Source organism: Saccopteryx leptura, chromosome 9, assembly GCF_036850995.1.
Source record: "Saccopteryx leptura isolate mSacLep1 chromosome 9, mSacLep1_pri_phased_curated, whole genome shotgun sequence".
Taxonomy (NCBI): domain Eukaryota; kingdom Metazoa; phylum Chordata; class Mammalia; order Chiroptera; family Emballonuridae; genus Saccopteryx; species Saccopteryx leptura.
Window position 1 is genome coordinate 48,586,978 of NC_089511.1, and position 15,592 is coordinate 48,602,569.

General features: G+C 39.7%; 1 protein-coding gene across 2 annotated transcripts in view; it reads left to right on the forward strand.

The window, feature by feature from the left end:
* The first annotated feature begins 1,608 nt into the window (after window positions 1–1,608).
* RNLS (renalase, FAD dependent amine oxidase) overlaps window positions 1,609–15,592 on the forward strand; it is a 325,381-nt gene continuing 311,397 nt past the window's right edge. For both annotated transcript variants that reach the window (XM_066349564.1, XM_066349565.1), the window contains exons 1-4: window positions 1,609–1,754; window positions 2,503–2,608; window positions 3,210–3,352; window positions 5,292–5,450. In XM_066349564.1, coding sequence (XP_066205661.1) covers window positions 1,637–1,754; window positions 2,503–2,608; window positions 3,210–3,352; window positions 5,292–5,450 — 526 coding nt within the window. In that variant the 5' untranslated portion in view covers window positions 1,609–1,636. The remainder of the gene's footprint in view (window positions 1,755–2,502; window positions 2,609–3,209; window positions 3,353–5,291; window positions 5,451–15,592) is intronic.

A 15,592-nucleotide genomic window follows, 5' to 3' on the forward strand; every position in this document is an offset into this window, starting at 1 on the left:
TATTTTATATTATTACAATCATATTATACCATTAAAATCACCGTATGAGAAAGGATATTTAATATTGGATACCAACTGAATTACCATTCAGCCAATCTTACTTTAAGTATTATCCTTCAAAAGCTTGTATATCTTCTAGGCCAATAGAGAGTGAACTCTCAGTTTCTGAGAATTCTAATTTTGATTCTAGATGCCAGGAATACTGTATGGAATATGACAATGTGTCTGACTTCTTTGTTCTTCAGTTCTAGTAGGAAAAAGATAATAAATAAGCAATAAATAAGTAAATAGGTATAAAAGCAAGATAATTTCCAAAAGTGATTGTTATTAAGAAAATAAAACAGGTTAATGGAATAGAGAGTCACTGGGTGGCTGTTTTAGGTCAAGTAAATAGAGAAGGTCCCTTTTAGGTGACCCCTAAGCTTGACTGGATGATGTTCAGAAGGAGCTAGCCTTGCAAATATCAGGAATAGAAAAGAAGGGAAAAGGTCAAGGTGACAAGGAAGAGTAAATATAAGTCTATCTCTCTCAATCCTACATTCTCTAGGTCATCTAGTCATTCCCAGCTCTCCCTGAAAGATACACGAGTAGCCAACCATGAACTAATAACTCTATAGTTATATAACCCATTCTGGAGGTTGGGAATGGGGAATCCCTAAGTACAGTAATTATGAGAAATCATGAGCCACTATTGCTATCTGTATTCAGTGGTCACAACATTCTGCTTAACTTTGTAAAGAATATATTGTTGATCATAGGGGAAAAGAAAAAGAGAGTGAAGAATTAATGCAAATTCACAACTCCAGGAAACACAGGTCAAAAGTTTATGAGCATAAGCAACGATTTACCACTTCCACAGATAAGTGGAAAATCTGAGCATGTGTTCAATGAAGATAAAATAATTTAGCTATAGCCCAGGATATATGAAGGTTATCAAATAAGATAGAAACAGATTGGAGAAATATCACTGAATGCATTTTATGCCAAGCAATGGAACTTGATTTTGTATAAAATTGAGTTACTGAAAGCTTTTTGAGGATCGTGGTTTGATCTAAAAGCTTGATGCAGAACACAGACTAGGAATAGGGAGACCAGTTAAAAAGCTATTGTAATAATTTGGTTAAGAACTAATGATTGCTTGAATTTAAGTAACGGTTAATCTGTTGGTGACTACTTTTCAAAATGCTAAATGTCCAGTTGACAAGAATGCAGTAAAATAGGGATTTTAGTACATTTCTAGTGGAAGAAATGGACTTTTCTTATGTACAACCGCATGATACTGGATTACAAAGGAAAAAAGGTAAAAAAGATCAGAGGACAGATATGAAGGGTGAAAAAAGAGAAGCTATTGAAGATGATTATGAGGTTTTAGGTCTGATTGTGCAAAATGATCAAACTTTTAATAGAAATGAAGAAGTAGGAGATAATGGAAAACCGCAGAACAGATTAAAAAAGCAATGAGGATCTGCCCCAGCCTCCTCATTCAGATACCAAAGGGGCAGCCCAAATTTGCAGCTCACTCCCGGGCGGACCTGCCCGTCAGCTGCGGTCGCCTCTTCTCCGCCCCCTGCCGGCCGGCCGGCGGGACTGCTCAGGGTCCAGCGCAGCCGGCCAGTGTCGCCACGGAGACACCGGCATGGCGCGGGTGCTCATCGTGGGTGCCGGGCTGACGGGAAGCTTATGCGCAGCGCTCCTGAGGAGGGAGACGACCTGTCCTTTACACCTCGCTGTGTGGGACAAGGCTGGGGACTCAGGTGGGTCGTCGTATGGCCGAAACGCGGGAAGCCAAAGGCCGCGTGCACGCCGGCTTCTGAGGCGCCGCGGGCCCCACGGGCGAAAGGCTGACGGGCACGCCGCGGCTCGGGTCCGGCGCGGGCCCGGCTGCGCAGCCGCGCCTCGTCACGTGGGCCGGACTTCCGCCGCCGGGGAGAGCCCGAGAGGGGCGCGGTGGGGGCGGCGACCCGCCCGGCGCTGGGTGCGGGGCCTGAGCGGCCTGGACGGAGTCCTACGCGGAGCTTGCCTGCCCCGGCCTGCCGCTGTCGCTAAGTGGAGTTCCGTCTTGTGCCTGTGCCTTGGCGGCTCTCCAGATTATGAGGATCCCCGAGGCGCATTGACCGAGACTTTTGGAAGATCTAGTTTACAGAATCCTGTTCTTCTCCTGAATCCTGACTGGAAGAGTGAAAGCAATTCGTTGACTGATTCATTCTGCCATTTCATGCATTAGTTTACTTCATTCATTCCTTTCATTCAGATTAGTGACTGTACACACCAGACAGAGTGCTGCACACTGCGGCGTCAGTCATGTATCCTTTCCGAAAAATACCCCACAATCAGTGATCAAGTTGTCTCAACTACTGCCTGCCAGTGTTGGATGACAAAACCTTCAACTTGAAAGACAAGTGTTTTCTAATAAAGCTTCAAAGTAATCCATCTGCGGTAACATGGAGTGAACAACATTAATAACAAAAGGTCCATTCTAATGCACAGACATTTTCATTCAAGGGGGAAGAATGACCACCACCAGCAGTCCTCATGACCCGCAGAGCACAGTGGACCTGGGGGCCCAGTACATCACACGCACGCCCCGCTCTGCCCAAATACACCAAAGGTGAGTCAGCGAGGGCTGGAAGACTTCTTGCTGGCTGTATGATGTAAAAACATAAACCATCCGTTTTTAACAGGGTTCAGCTTCGCTTCCTGTAATATGGTGAAATTATGATATCATTTTTGATGGTATTAGCAGTAAAAGGTTTACCTAAGGAAAACGGGAAACGTGTAATACATGCCTCATAGTGTTGTTGTGAAAGTCAGACGAGATATCATATGGAACACAATAAAGGCTCAATAAATATGAATTATTATGTTGGTGTTGAGGAAGAGGACACAATTGCTGTGATGGAAGTCAGTCTTAACCAACTTAAAACTGGTGTACTAAATACCTTTCTGTTTATCTTCACTGACTAGTTTTTTGAAATGTACAGGAAAATAGGCCATTGGTTAGTGTCAGCAAAAGATTTGTGGATTTTCAAAACACATCTGTTCTTCGCCTGAATCATAAATTTTGTTAACACAAAACATACGTTGAGATAATCATCTGACAATTTCTAGTTATTTGGTATTATAATCTCTTAAGAATTCTTGTAAGAGAATGTGGTATGTTGGAGCTAATTATATTGTATAATTATGTTATATATACTGATTTATTGCAGTTTTTATGATGAGCTGTTAGCTCATGGCATTTTGAAGCCTCTGACCTCCCCTATTGAAGGAATGGTGGTGAAAGAAGGAGACTCTAACTTTGTGGCACCTCAAGGAGTTTCTTCAATCATTAAGCATTACTTGAAAGAATCAGGTGGGAAGAGGATTTTCTCTACTTTCTTTTAATATTAGTATTTTTAAATAAAAGTTATACATATAATTAAATATTAATCCTATAAAGACAATTATAAAAAAAAAGTACATGTTCTCTTATTCCCCACTCAATAGCTAGTTTTCTTCCCCTATAGCAGGGGTCGGGAACCTATGGCTCGCGAGCCAGGTGTGGCTCTTTTGATGGCTGCATCTGGCTCGCAGACAAATCTTTAATAATAATAAAAAATAACGTTAAAAATATAAAACATTCTCATGTATTACAATCCATTCATTTCCTACCACTCATGTTCATGGTTGCGGGTGGCTGGAGCCAATCACAGCTGTCCTCCGGGACAACACCAAATTTTTATTGGATAATGCGTGACATACACGGGTCGTTGTATGGCTTTTATGGAATTACATTTTAAAATATGTGGCGTTCATGGCTCTCTCAGCCAAAAAGGTTCCTGACCCCTGCCCTAAAGGAATCATAAATAACGGTTTCCAGTGCATGCTTCCAGAAAAATGTTTATGCATCTATCTATTAATCTACATGACTGTCTCTATTTAGCTATTCATATATCTTTATATTTATTCTTTAAAAATATACACATGGGATTTTTTACATAAATCATTCCATGACATGTTTGGACCATGTTTATAATAAGTCTATCATCTATCTATCTATCTATCTAACCTCTCTCTCTCAAGTAGTGCATTTAATTAGATATTGTTCACATCTCTTCACGTTTCATCTGATCAGTTCTGAACTACTGCTCCCTACAATCTAATTATGAGAAATTATAGTAGGAAAGTGAATTTAGATTTTCTATTTAAAATTGAGAAAGACAAGATAAAGTGGAATAAATATATAATAGAAACACATTTTATTTGTAAAATGTTTAAACCTTCTTAATATTTTGTTATCTTTACAGCTAGCTGCATGTTTTAGAATTTTTATTAAATATTATGTGCTGCGGAGACAGTGGTAAATATTTTTTGGTGTGCCACAGAATTTTTAGTAATTACTTGATTGTGCCATAAGATGAAAAAGGTTGAAAATTGCTGTTTTAAACAAATATTGATTAAATACCAAGTCTGTGCCAAGTACTATACCATATGTGCTATCTGCTATGTATAGAAACAAAACATTTATTACAGATTAAGAGGGAAGAAAATATTAATCAAATAATTATTCAGATAATTATTTATCTACCTTTGTGATAAATGCAAAGAAGAAAATGCAATGAAAGGATAGTCTAGATTGTATTTCTCTTAATTCTTCTTAATAAAGATAATTGACCTATTGATGAAGACTTAGATTTCTCTTCTCTTTTTAAAAAATTTTACTTAGAAAATTAAATTTAATGGAGTGACATTGATCAATAAGTGTACATAGATTTCAGGTAAACATTTCTTACAGAGACATTTCTAAGGTTTAATAGAAATTAATAATTTTTAATAGGAAAAATGCTCTTTCTTATTATTGCTAGAGAGAAGAATTAACACCTTTACTAAAATGTAACATGCTCTACAATGATAATGAGCTTCAAAGTCAGATGTATGTAGCTTTAAATTATGGCATAGTATTTCTGAATCTGTTTTCTTCGCTGTGAAATTAATTGGTATAATGTATATCAAGAGCTTTGCATAGTCTTGGCATATCGCAGATACTTATTAAAAAATAGCTATTGTTACTGTTATTATTCATCGTAATAGTTCTTTTTCATCAGAGCAGGCATTGATCAGCAGGTCCAAGAGTACCAGAAAGAGGAATTCCCACTGAATGAGAAAGAAAGTCAAGAAAGTGAACCCCAGGGGCTGGAGAGGACAATTTGCATCATTTTCTTCACCCGAATAGATCCAGCTGGTGACTCCTCTCCCCCTTTATTCGTATGAAAAATTCTGCTTATGTGACCAGGGTTTTGCTTTTGGAACAGGTGCTGATATCTGTTTCAGACAATGTGTGACCCACATCAACCTGAGAAATGACAAGTGGGAAGTGTTCAAGGAAACAGGCTTCCCTGAGCAGTTTGACATTGTTGTCCTCACAATGCCGGTTCCTCAGATTCTGCAGCTTCAAGGCGACATCGCCAACTGTGAGTCACAGCCTGTGCTGTTTACTTCAGGGAATGGCGTTTCTTTGAGAGAACATGAGTTCAGTTTGACTCTCTTAGCAAAGGGTATAGTGTGGATGCTATTGATTTGCGTGTTTTACAAACTGATACAATGGTCTGGTTCAGGGTATTAGTCTTGGTTAAACCGAAACCCATAGAATGGTTTTCCTTAGTCAGTTAATAGTTGAACAAATTTCTTATTGCTCTTGCCTTTAAGAAGTAAATAATTGGCCCTGGTGGGTGGCTCAATGGATAGAGCTTCAGTCCAGCATATGGACATCCCAGGTTTGATTCCCAGTCAGGGAACACAGTTAGAAGCGACCATGTGCTTCTTCCCACTCCTTCTCTCCTTCTCTCCTTCTTCCCCTTCTGAGCAGCCAGTGACTCAGTTGATTCCTGTGTGGCCCCAGGCATGGAGGATAGCTCCTTCAGAATGAACGCCACAGCCTCAGGAACTAAAACTAGCTCGTTACTTAAGCATCAGCCCTAGATGGGGTTGCCAAGTGGATCCCCGTCAGGGCACATGCGGGAGTCTGCCTCACTAACTCCCTTTCTCTCACCAAATAATAAAAAAAAAGAAGCAAATAATTTTGGTGGATATGCAGTAGTTTGGCCTACTATAAGAGCAATCTCTTTGTGGCCATCTTGGAGAAAGATTTTTATGACATAAGCAGTGACTATGTGAACCCCTGGCAAACCTCATCTCAGACTGGTCTTGAGGAAGAGTCTCATGTTCCCCCTTGCTCGGGATTTCCTGGCTCACCTGTTACCTGAGGAAGAGTCTCACGTTTCCCCTTGCTCGGGATTTCCTGGCTCACCTGTTACCTGAGGAAGAGTCTCACGTTCCCCCCTGCTCAGGATTTCCTGGCTCACCTGTTACCTGGCCCCCTGTCTTTTTTTGAAAACTGCCTTAAGATATAATTCAGTTATGATACAGTTCATTTATTTAAAATGTACATTTCAATGATATTTAATAGATTATATTCACCAATATATGCGACCATTCTCACACTCAATTTTGGACCATTTTAATCACCCCAAAAAGAAACCCCATATCCTGAAGCTATCACCTTCATCCCTCCATCTCCATCTCTGCCCCTAATCCTAAACAAACTGCCATCAACTGTCTCTATAGATTTCCTTATTACCTGGATTCTTCTGTATCCTTTTTATTTTTTATTTATTCATTTTTAGAGAGGACAGAGAGAGGGAGAGAGAGAGACAGAGAGGAAGAGAGAGGAGAGAGAGACAGAGAGAGAGAGAAAGGGGGAGGAGCTGGAAGCATCAACTCCCATATGTGCCTTGACCAGGCAAGCCCAGGGTTTTGAACCGGCAACCTCAGCATTCCAGGTCGACGCTTTATCCACTGTGCCACCACAGGTCAGGCAAAACCATTTCTTTTTTTTTTTTAATTTTATTTTAATTTTATTTATTCATTTTAGAAAGGAGAGAGAGAGGGAGAGAGATAGAGAGAGAAGGGGGGAGGAGCAGAAAGCATCAACTCCCATATGTGCCTTGACCAGGCAAGCCCAGGGTTTCGAACCGGCGACCTCAGCATTTCCAGGTCGACACTATCCACTGCGCCACCACAGGTCAGTACCTGGATTCTTAAGGAAAGCTTTTCTATGGTTTTGCTTTGTCTCTACCTATGCCAGGTTTCACTGAGTAGTCTCCTGTCTTTCGTTTTGTCTGACTGAGCCTGGCACATTAAAGTCATTGACTTCTAGGATACCACATCTTGCCTTGAAGCCATGAATAATAAAGCAGAGCCCGGAGATGGTGGGCAAGGCTTTGGGTGATGTGGGAATGGCTATGGATATGGACATGTCTGGAGCTCTTGACTTTGTTGCATGGCTAATGTTGACATTGGCTTTGATTGAGAAATGGCCTTTTATGCCGCTGTTAGAAAGAAAACTGGTAATAAATATGGTTTATAGATCATAGATTTAGAAGTGTAATAGAAATTGTTATCTGAGGAATAAAATTACTGCTTAGTACATCTTGAAAGTAAGTTACCTTTTCTTAAATATCAGCTCTACCACAGTAACAATATAGCTTCTTTTCTAGTACATTGTGAGGTAATAATGTAGAAAGGATTGAAATATTTATTATATAATTATATAATTATAAGCAAATAAAAAACCTAATTTTAAAGGTCTCTGTCATGAACTTCTTTTCTGTTGCCAAAGTCACTTTAAAGTAGGATAATTTATTGCCATGGAGTCTGTACTGGTTGGATTGATTTCAAGACTTAAATAACATCCTGTAACATTTTACTAAAACACAATTGTTGGTCAGTGTATTCAGTTGTGCTATAAATTACATATTCCAATTTTTAAAAGCTACAGTTTTGTATCTGAAGAGAGGTCCTTCAACATTGCATTTTTAAAGTATTTATTTATCAATATTTGTATTAGTGACGTATAAAACGTAACACCTAAGAGGTATTTAAGGGCCTTCCAAATAATACTTTTATTTAGATATAAAATAAAGGGGTTAAAACATCTGCTTTCTCTTTATAAATTTCAATAATGACCTCAGTATGAGGAATAATAAATTAATCTCGTCTCTATTTCTGGAGAACCTAAGACATACTTTTGTTTATTACACATTTTCAGTTTCTCTGAAGAGACATCCATTTACAAAGCTCTATATTACCATCTAGTGGATTCCAGTATGTATTGCAGTTCCCATCTGAATTTTTAAATAGGGCTATGAAAATGATTGAAATATAGAATATATATAAAATTATAACTATAATGTAATTTTGAAAACCCCATAATATCATAGGGGAATAATTTAGGCACATTCTAATTAACTAGTTTACCCCAAAGTGCATAGCTAATTAGTGGTAGAACTAGGGCTGTACTCCAGGTTTTATATTCATACAAACTGAGCAACCTTGTATCTTTGACTTTCATTGTACCTCTCATTTTATCTCCTCTCTCTTTTTCTAGCTTTAGGATCAACATACGTACTATCTCTTGCGTTAAAGACTTCCCTTTTGATTATAGTGTGGTCTGGATTTCATCCTAACTCTCCCTTTTCCCTATTAGGCTTCTATAGAAGAAACAGAACTACTTTCATTTTTATTTATTTGTTTGCTTATTTATTTATCTGGCAATTAATCATTATCTTTATTACATTGTCCAAGTTGGGAGAACAGTGAAGCTTTATGGACCATATAGTGAATCTCTTATGATTCACGATTCACCTTCTGGTTCTATAACTGTGCTCTTTTATAGTTTAACCTTACTTAAGTTATCTCACTTAATCGTCACAACAATCCTAAGGCATTGTTATTATTTTTCCATTTTTGGTGGTGATGCTGAGGTGGTACCCTTAGTAGTGTGTCTCCATAGCCCACTATGATACACGGCTCTCCAATATGTACTTAATCTCGGATTATCTGTTACTGATTGTTTCATGGAGGTCTGAGTTTCCATAATGTCCTATTCATTCTTTTTTTTTAAATTCAATTACAGTTGCCATTCAATATTATATTAGTTTCATGTATAAAACAGGGTGGTTAGACATTTATATAATTTACGAAGTGATACCTCCAGTAAGTGTAGTAGTACCCATCTGACACTACACATAATTATTACAATATTGTTGACTATATTCCATATTCTCTACTTTACATCCCTGTGACTATTTTGTAACTACCAATTTGTGCTTCTTAATCTCTTCACTTTTTTTCCCCAGTCCCCTAACCTCCCTTCTATCTGGCAACCATCAGTTTGTTCTCTGTAGCTATGAGTTTGTTTCTGTTTTGTTTGTTCATTTATTGTGTTCTTTTTAGATTTCACATATGAGGAAAATCATATGGTATTTGTCTTTGTCTGACTTATTTTACTTAGCATAATTCCATCTAGGCCTATCCATGTTGTCTCAAATGGTAAGACTTCATTCTTTTTTTATGGCTGAATTATATCTCACCCTGTATATGTACCCATTTTCTTTATCCACTCATCTATTGATGGACGCTGAGGTTGCTTCCCTATGTTGATTATTGCAAATGATGCTGCAGTGAACATAGGATGCATGTATCTTTTCTTATACCACATAAAAGAATAAACTCAAGTGAAGTAGTTACCAATGGGGGGAAGTGAAGAGGAATAAATATATACCCCACATAGGTAGGATATAGAATTGAGACTCATGGACACAGGTAAAATTGGAATGTTTACCAGGGTGAGGGGGGTGAAGGAGAAGAGGAATAAAAAGGGACAAATACACAGTGATGGAAAATGATTTGACTGAGTGATGGGCGCACAATACAACCAACAGTTCAAATGCTACAGAAATGTACCTGAAACCTATGTACTCTTATTGATCATCACCCCATTAAATTCAATTTCTAAATTAAATTTTTTAAAAGCCTTACAAAAAAGACTGAACTCAAAATGGATTAAAGACTTACATGTAAGATCCCAAGCCATAAAACTTCTAGAAGAAAATATGGACAGTAAACTCTTTGGCATCACTCTTAGTAATATATATATATATATATATATATATATATATATATATATATATATATATATATATATATATAGTTGGGTACATCTCCTTGAGCAAATGAAACAAACAAAAAATGAACAAATGGGACTGTATTAAACTAAAAAGTTTTTGCACGGGAAAAAGAAAACAACAAAACAAAAAGACAACCCACTGAATGAAAGAAGATATTCTTCATTGATACATCCAATAAGAGGTTAATATACAAAATATATAAAGAATTCATGCAATTTAACACCCCCAAACAAACAATTTGATTAATGAGAAGAGGACCTGAATAAGCATTTCTCCAAAGAGGACGTACAGGTGGCCAATAGACATATGAAAAGATGGGTAATGACACTAATCATCAGAGAAATGCAAATTAAAAGCACAATGAGATATTAACTCACACCTGTCAGAATGGCTATCATCAATAAATTAACAAATAAGTATTGTCAAGGAAGTGGATGAAGGGGAGCACTTGTCCATTGTTGGTAAGATTGCAAATTGGTGCAGCCACTATGAAAACCAGTGTGGTGTTCTTCAAAACATGGGAACTAGAACTACCATCTGATTCAGCAACCTCGCTTCTGGGTATTTGTCCTACTAATTCTTGATTACTATGTTTTCCATACTTGCCTAATGAAAATCATTAGTTAAAAAAATATATGATGTACTTTTGAGAAGGTTTTGATTTCTAGGGTTTGGGTAAGGCCCAGGGATCTGTCTTTAACATGTATCCCATGGGGATTTTCTCTTCCCAGTTAGGCCTGTTTGAGACATTCTCCTCTATAATAATACTCATCAGATTTTATTGTGATCCTTATTTTTTTAGTAACTGTGTTCCCCACTAAGCCATAAAATCCAAGAGGAAAGCGTTCCTATAGGCCACTCTGTCCCCACCCAGAATCAAGTCCCATGTCACATGCAGATCTGCACACCTCTAGTATCGTTCAATCAATACCTACTGAGTGAATGAGCATCTGTTTTATTTACCAACTTGATGATATGCTCCTTAAGGTCAGATAATCTTAGAGTCTGCTCTTCTGGTTTGGCACCTGGTTCCTGGTGCTAGGGTGAAAGGGTGAACTGTGGATGGATAATAGACCTTTAGAACTGGAATTTTTTTACTGCTTTTTCCACCCTCACTTTAGACATGAGGAATTTAAGACATGATCTGCCCTGTACATGATCACGCAATTTAGTAGGGGACAGACAGGAGAATACGGTCAAGAAAAAAGGCACCTATCTTTCAAAATATCATTATTGCCTTGATTTTATGTTTCCCACACATTTAAATAGAGCTCTTCATGAGGCTGTAAGGGAAGATCTGAGCCTGAAATCTACATACCTGACTTTCCTGCCACAGTTCTTCATTTTCCTCCCAGGAAAGTGATAGAGCAGCGGAAAGGATGAGGCATGAACATTGTAACATAGGATAGGCGGAGTATGGTCAGTTACTGTGAGGAATGAAGAGCCGGGAAGGTTTCTTTCCCCTGCACCAGGCTGCCTCACACGCGTGTCCTCAGGCTGCCCCCACACACTTAAAGGAATGCACTTTTAAAGGTCTCCTAACTAATATGTTTTCTTAACAGATTGGTATGCTATTTCATATCCTTAAAACAAGAATGCTATTTTTTTCTACTAAAGAAAGAGAGCAAAACTAGGTCTGGTGCTGGGATTCCTCGGGGAGTGCCACGCCTCCTGTCCGTTGTATACTCACTTGCACTCTTGCTTCTACCACATGAATCTATAGAGGTGTGAACCTTACTCATCTCAGCAGAAACATGTCAGTATGGCTCCAGGGGAAAACGTGACCCCACCCCCAGCCCCCACACACACTCTACTAATTTGGACCCAAGGCTGTCAGGGAGAAGACGAATGAAAGCTGTAGTCAGGTCAGTGCTCCGCATGTGGCCACACATCAGAAGAGTTCCGAGAGGAAAGTTGACGGAGGTATGCAGAGTCATAGAGTTGTCTCCGTCAGAAACCCTTGTCTACTGCAGGCTCTTTGGATGAACAATATATTCTCTGTCTGTGCATTTGCTCCCAAAGCTCCCCTACCCTGGAATAATTTGACACATACTCTGTATTCTCCCTCCTTCAGGGTTCAGCATTGGGCCTGAGTTCTTCAGAGGCTTGTCTGACAGTCCTTTCCTTTAGGGAAAGTATTTCAGAGACTTCTCTAGCACCTGATTTTTATATCACTTATTGCTAGTATTGGGTAATTAAGAGCACAGATGGAGAGAGCCAGGATTTGTAACCCATCTCTGCCACTTGAGTCTGGGTGACTTGGAACAAATTACTTAACCTCTCTGAGATCTAGTGTCCACATTTATAAAATGAGGATAAATAACACTACCACATAGAGTTTTAGTAAAGATTAAATGAGATAATCTGAGAACTCATAAGTGTGCCAGGCATACAGAAAGTACATAGCTATTATTAATACTTTCAGTAACTTTTTAAATGTTTGTGCCTTCTTTACTATTAAGGAGAAAGTCTGGGATGTCTCTTTGAAGGGTAATGTGCTTGGTGTTGGGATTAAACAAAGTGACTTTTATTTTCAGGATTTTACAAATAGACTACATTACAGACATATTTATTGTTATGAAAGAATGTGGCACTGCTTTGAAAACTCTACATTAATTAACTTTTTTTTTTTTTTTTTTTGTATTTTTCTGAAGCTGGAAACTGGGAGAGACAGTCAGACAGACTCCTGCATGCGCCCGACGGGGATCCACCCGGCACGCCCGCCAGGGGCGACGCTCTGCCCACAAGGGGGCGATGCTGTGCCCCTCCAGGGCATCGCTCTGCCACGACCAGAGCCACTCTAGCGCCTGGGGCAGCGGCCAAGGAGCTATCCCCAGCGCCCGGGCCATCTTTGCTCCAATGGAGCCTTGGCTGCGGGAGGGGAAGAGAGAGACAGAGAGGAAGGAGGGGGTGGGGGTGGAGAAGCAAATGGGCGCTTCTCCTATGTGCCCTGGCCGGGAATCGAACCTGGGTCCCCCGCACGCCAGGCCGACGCTCTACCGCTGAGCCAACCGGCCAGGGCTAATTAACTTTTAATTAACAAACTGAGCATTTTTTTAAGAGAAGTTATCTGAGCTTTTTTTTTTTACAAGTCAACAGAGACATTTTTATGAAAGCCACTTTACTTAGTGGGAGATACAATCTCACTCCCCTCCACCCCCTTTCAGCCCACGTCCCCAAACATGTACTGTAGTGGAGAGAATAAACACTTTATCATTATAACTGCCGCCATCTATGTCACCTCCTTTCACACTGTTCGTAGGATCAGCCATATCTCTGAGATAGCAACATGATATATTTCCTAACTGTCCCGAAGTCCCTGACATTTTTCTAAACGCTCACTCAAGTAAATTGAGAAGATTCAATGCCCGTTTGCCAGGGATTCTCATGAAGCATTTGTGTGAGCAGAAAAAATCACAGATGAGCTTTATTTCTGACAAGTGTTAAAGTGATGTGTTAGGGGAAAAGTGTGAAAGCATGCTTGTAAGAATGCAATCTGAGCTCCTGGTTACGAATATAAGGAAATGGTAGTGGCGGTCTCTGTAAGGCCACTCACAGTTATCAGTCAAACAGGGCAGCCAGAAAAGTCCTGGATATCAATAGTAAGAATATTGGAAACATAGTAGGAGACATTACTTTGCCCTGTGAAAAAAACAATGATGTATTTGTATGCGGAATACTGTGAGGTCGCCTTGAGTTAGTCTACAACACTAAAGTGTAAGGAATGTGTCTGTTCCTTTACTTCTCTAAATTGGCAAAGTACATGCTCCGAGCAGCTCTCCACCTCCCTGTTGGTGAACCCGCCCTCAGTCATTAGAGCTGTTTTTCCCTTTGGGATCACAGCAGAATCCCAGGCTCTTATAGTGCCAGGAAACAGGAGAAGCATAGGGCCTAAGTCCACAAGGTTGTCGTCAGTAGTTGCTCCTCTGCTGTGCGGGGCTTGGGCCCAGCCCTGGTCCTCTGACATCAGTTCACCTGTTGCCTCGCTTGGACTCAGGATGACTCTCCTGGGACAGCAGTGCCTGGCACTGAGCCGTGCGCTGACCTCTGTGCTGAGAGGCATGCTCCCCAGGCGTTCTGCAGTAAGGTCCCTCCTGGGCGGGACATGCAGGTGAGGGCCAGGTCTCTCTTCAGATAAGAATTCCTCAAACCTTGGGCCTTTAAACATTTCAGTTCCACACCCTACCCTCCCATTTTCAGGGCTCTGCTAGCAAGAGAAAAATACTTAACTTTCTCCTGTGTGTGTGTGCATGTGTGTACATGCTGTGTGTGTGTGTGTGTGTATACACACCACATTTCCTTTATTCATTTATATGTTGACAGACACTTAGCTATTATGAATAATACTGCAATGGCTATGGGATTGCAGATATCTTTTTGAGATATTGTTTTTATATCCTTTGGATATATACCCAGAAGTGAAATTGCTGGATATGTTATTTCTATTTTTAATTAAAAAAAATTTTTTTTTCTTAAGTGAGAATCAGGGAGGCAGAGAGACAGACTCCTGCATGCACTCCAACTGGGATCCACCTGGCAAGCCCCCTACTGGGCGATGCACTGTCCATCTGGGGCAGCTGCTCTGTTGCTCAGCAACCTAGCTATTTCAGCACCTGACGTGAGGCCATGGAGCCATCCTTAGCACCTGGATTCAACTTGCTTGAACCATTTGTAGCCATGGCTGCGGGAGGGGAAGAGAGAGAGAGAGAGAGAGAGAGAGAGAGAGAGAGAGAGAGAGAGAGAGAGAAGAGGAGGAGGGAGAGGTGGAGAAGCAGAAGGTCACTTCTCCTGTGTGCCCTAACAAAAAGTCCAACCCGAGACTTTCATGTACTGGGCCGATGCTCTACCACTGAGCCAAACAGCCAGGGTTCATCACAGTAAATTTTAAATTTCTGTTTACAATGGCAATAGATATAGATATATGTATGCATATACATATATATATTTAATTATAAGGTAGGAGAACATAAAATTGTCTTTAAAATCTAGTCTACAACTACCAAAGAAGGAGCAGCAACCTATAAGCCTTAAAGTAGATAATTTTAGACTATGAAAATACTACTTTACTTTATATATAATCCAATAAAATATTATTTATTTGACAGAATCTGAAAAGAAATGCTTACTTTGCTTACATATTAAAAATATAACATTTGTTTACCCAAAGAGTAACAGTTTAAAAGTTTCAGTGGGGTCACAGATGGTAGGTTTTTCATGAACTATGAAAGATCCTGGTGGTTTATAAATAGCCACTTTCTCAGGAGCTGCCTCTGCACCGTCCTCCGTGTGTCTCACAGCAGTGCCCAAGCAAGCAACACAGAGCTCCTGGTGCCGTCCCCTCCTCTGGTGCCTGTCACCCTCTGGCTCCATACTCTGGCCTCAGGTATCCTACCCACCCATTTGCACCTAATGCTGCCCGTTAGGTATATAAAATGGTTCAGTATCTTTTTTCTTCTAATATTATGTATTTTTTCCATCTTAATTTTATTATATAGTTAATATAGTTTATTGATGAAAAATTTGAAAGTAAGAGAAAAAAAATCTGCTCATAATTTTAGCCTCATAGATACTCATCTAATAAATAC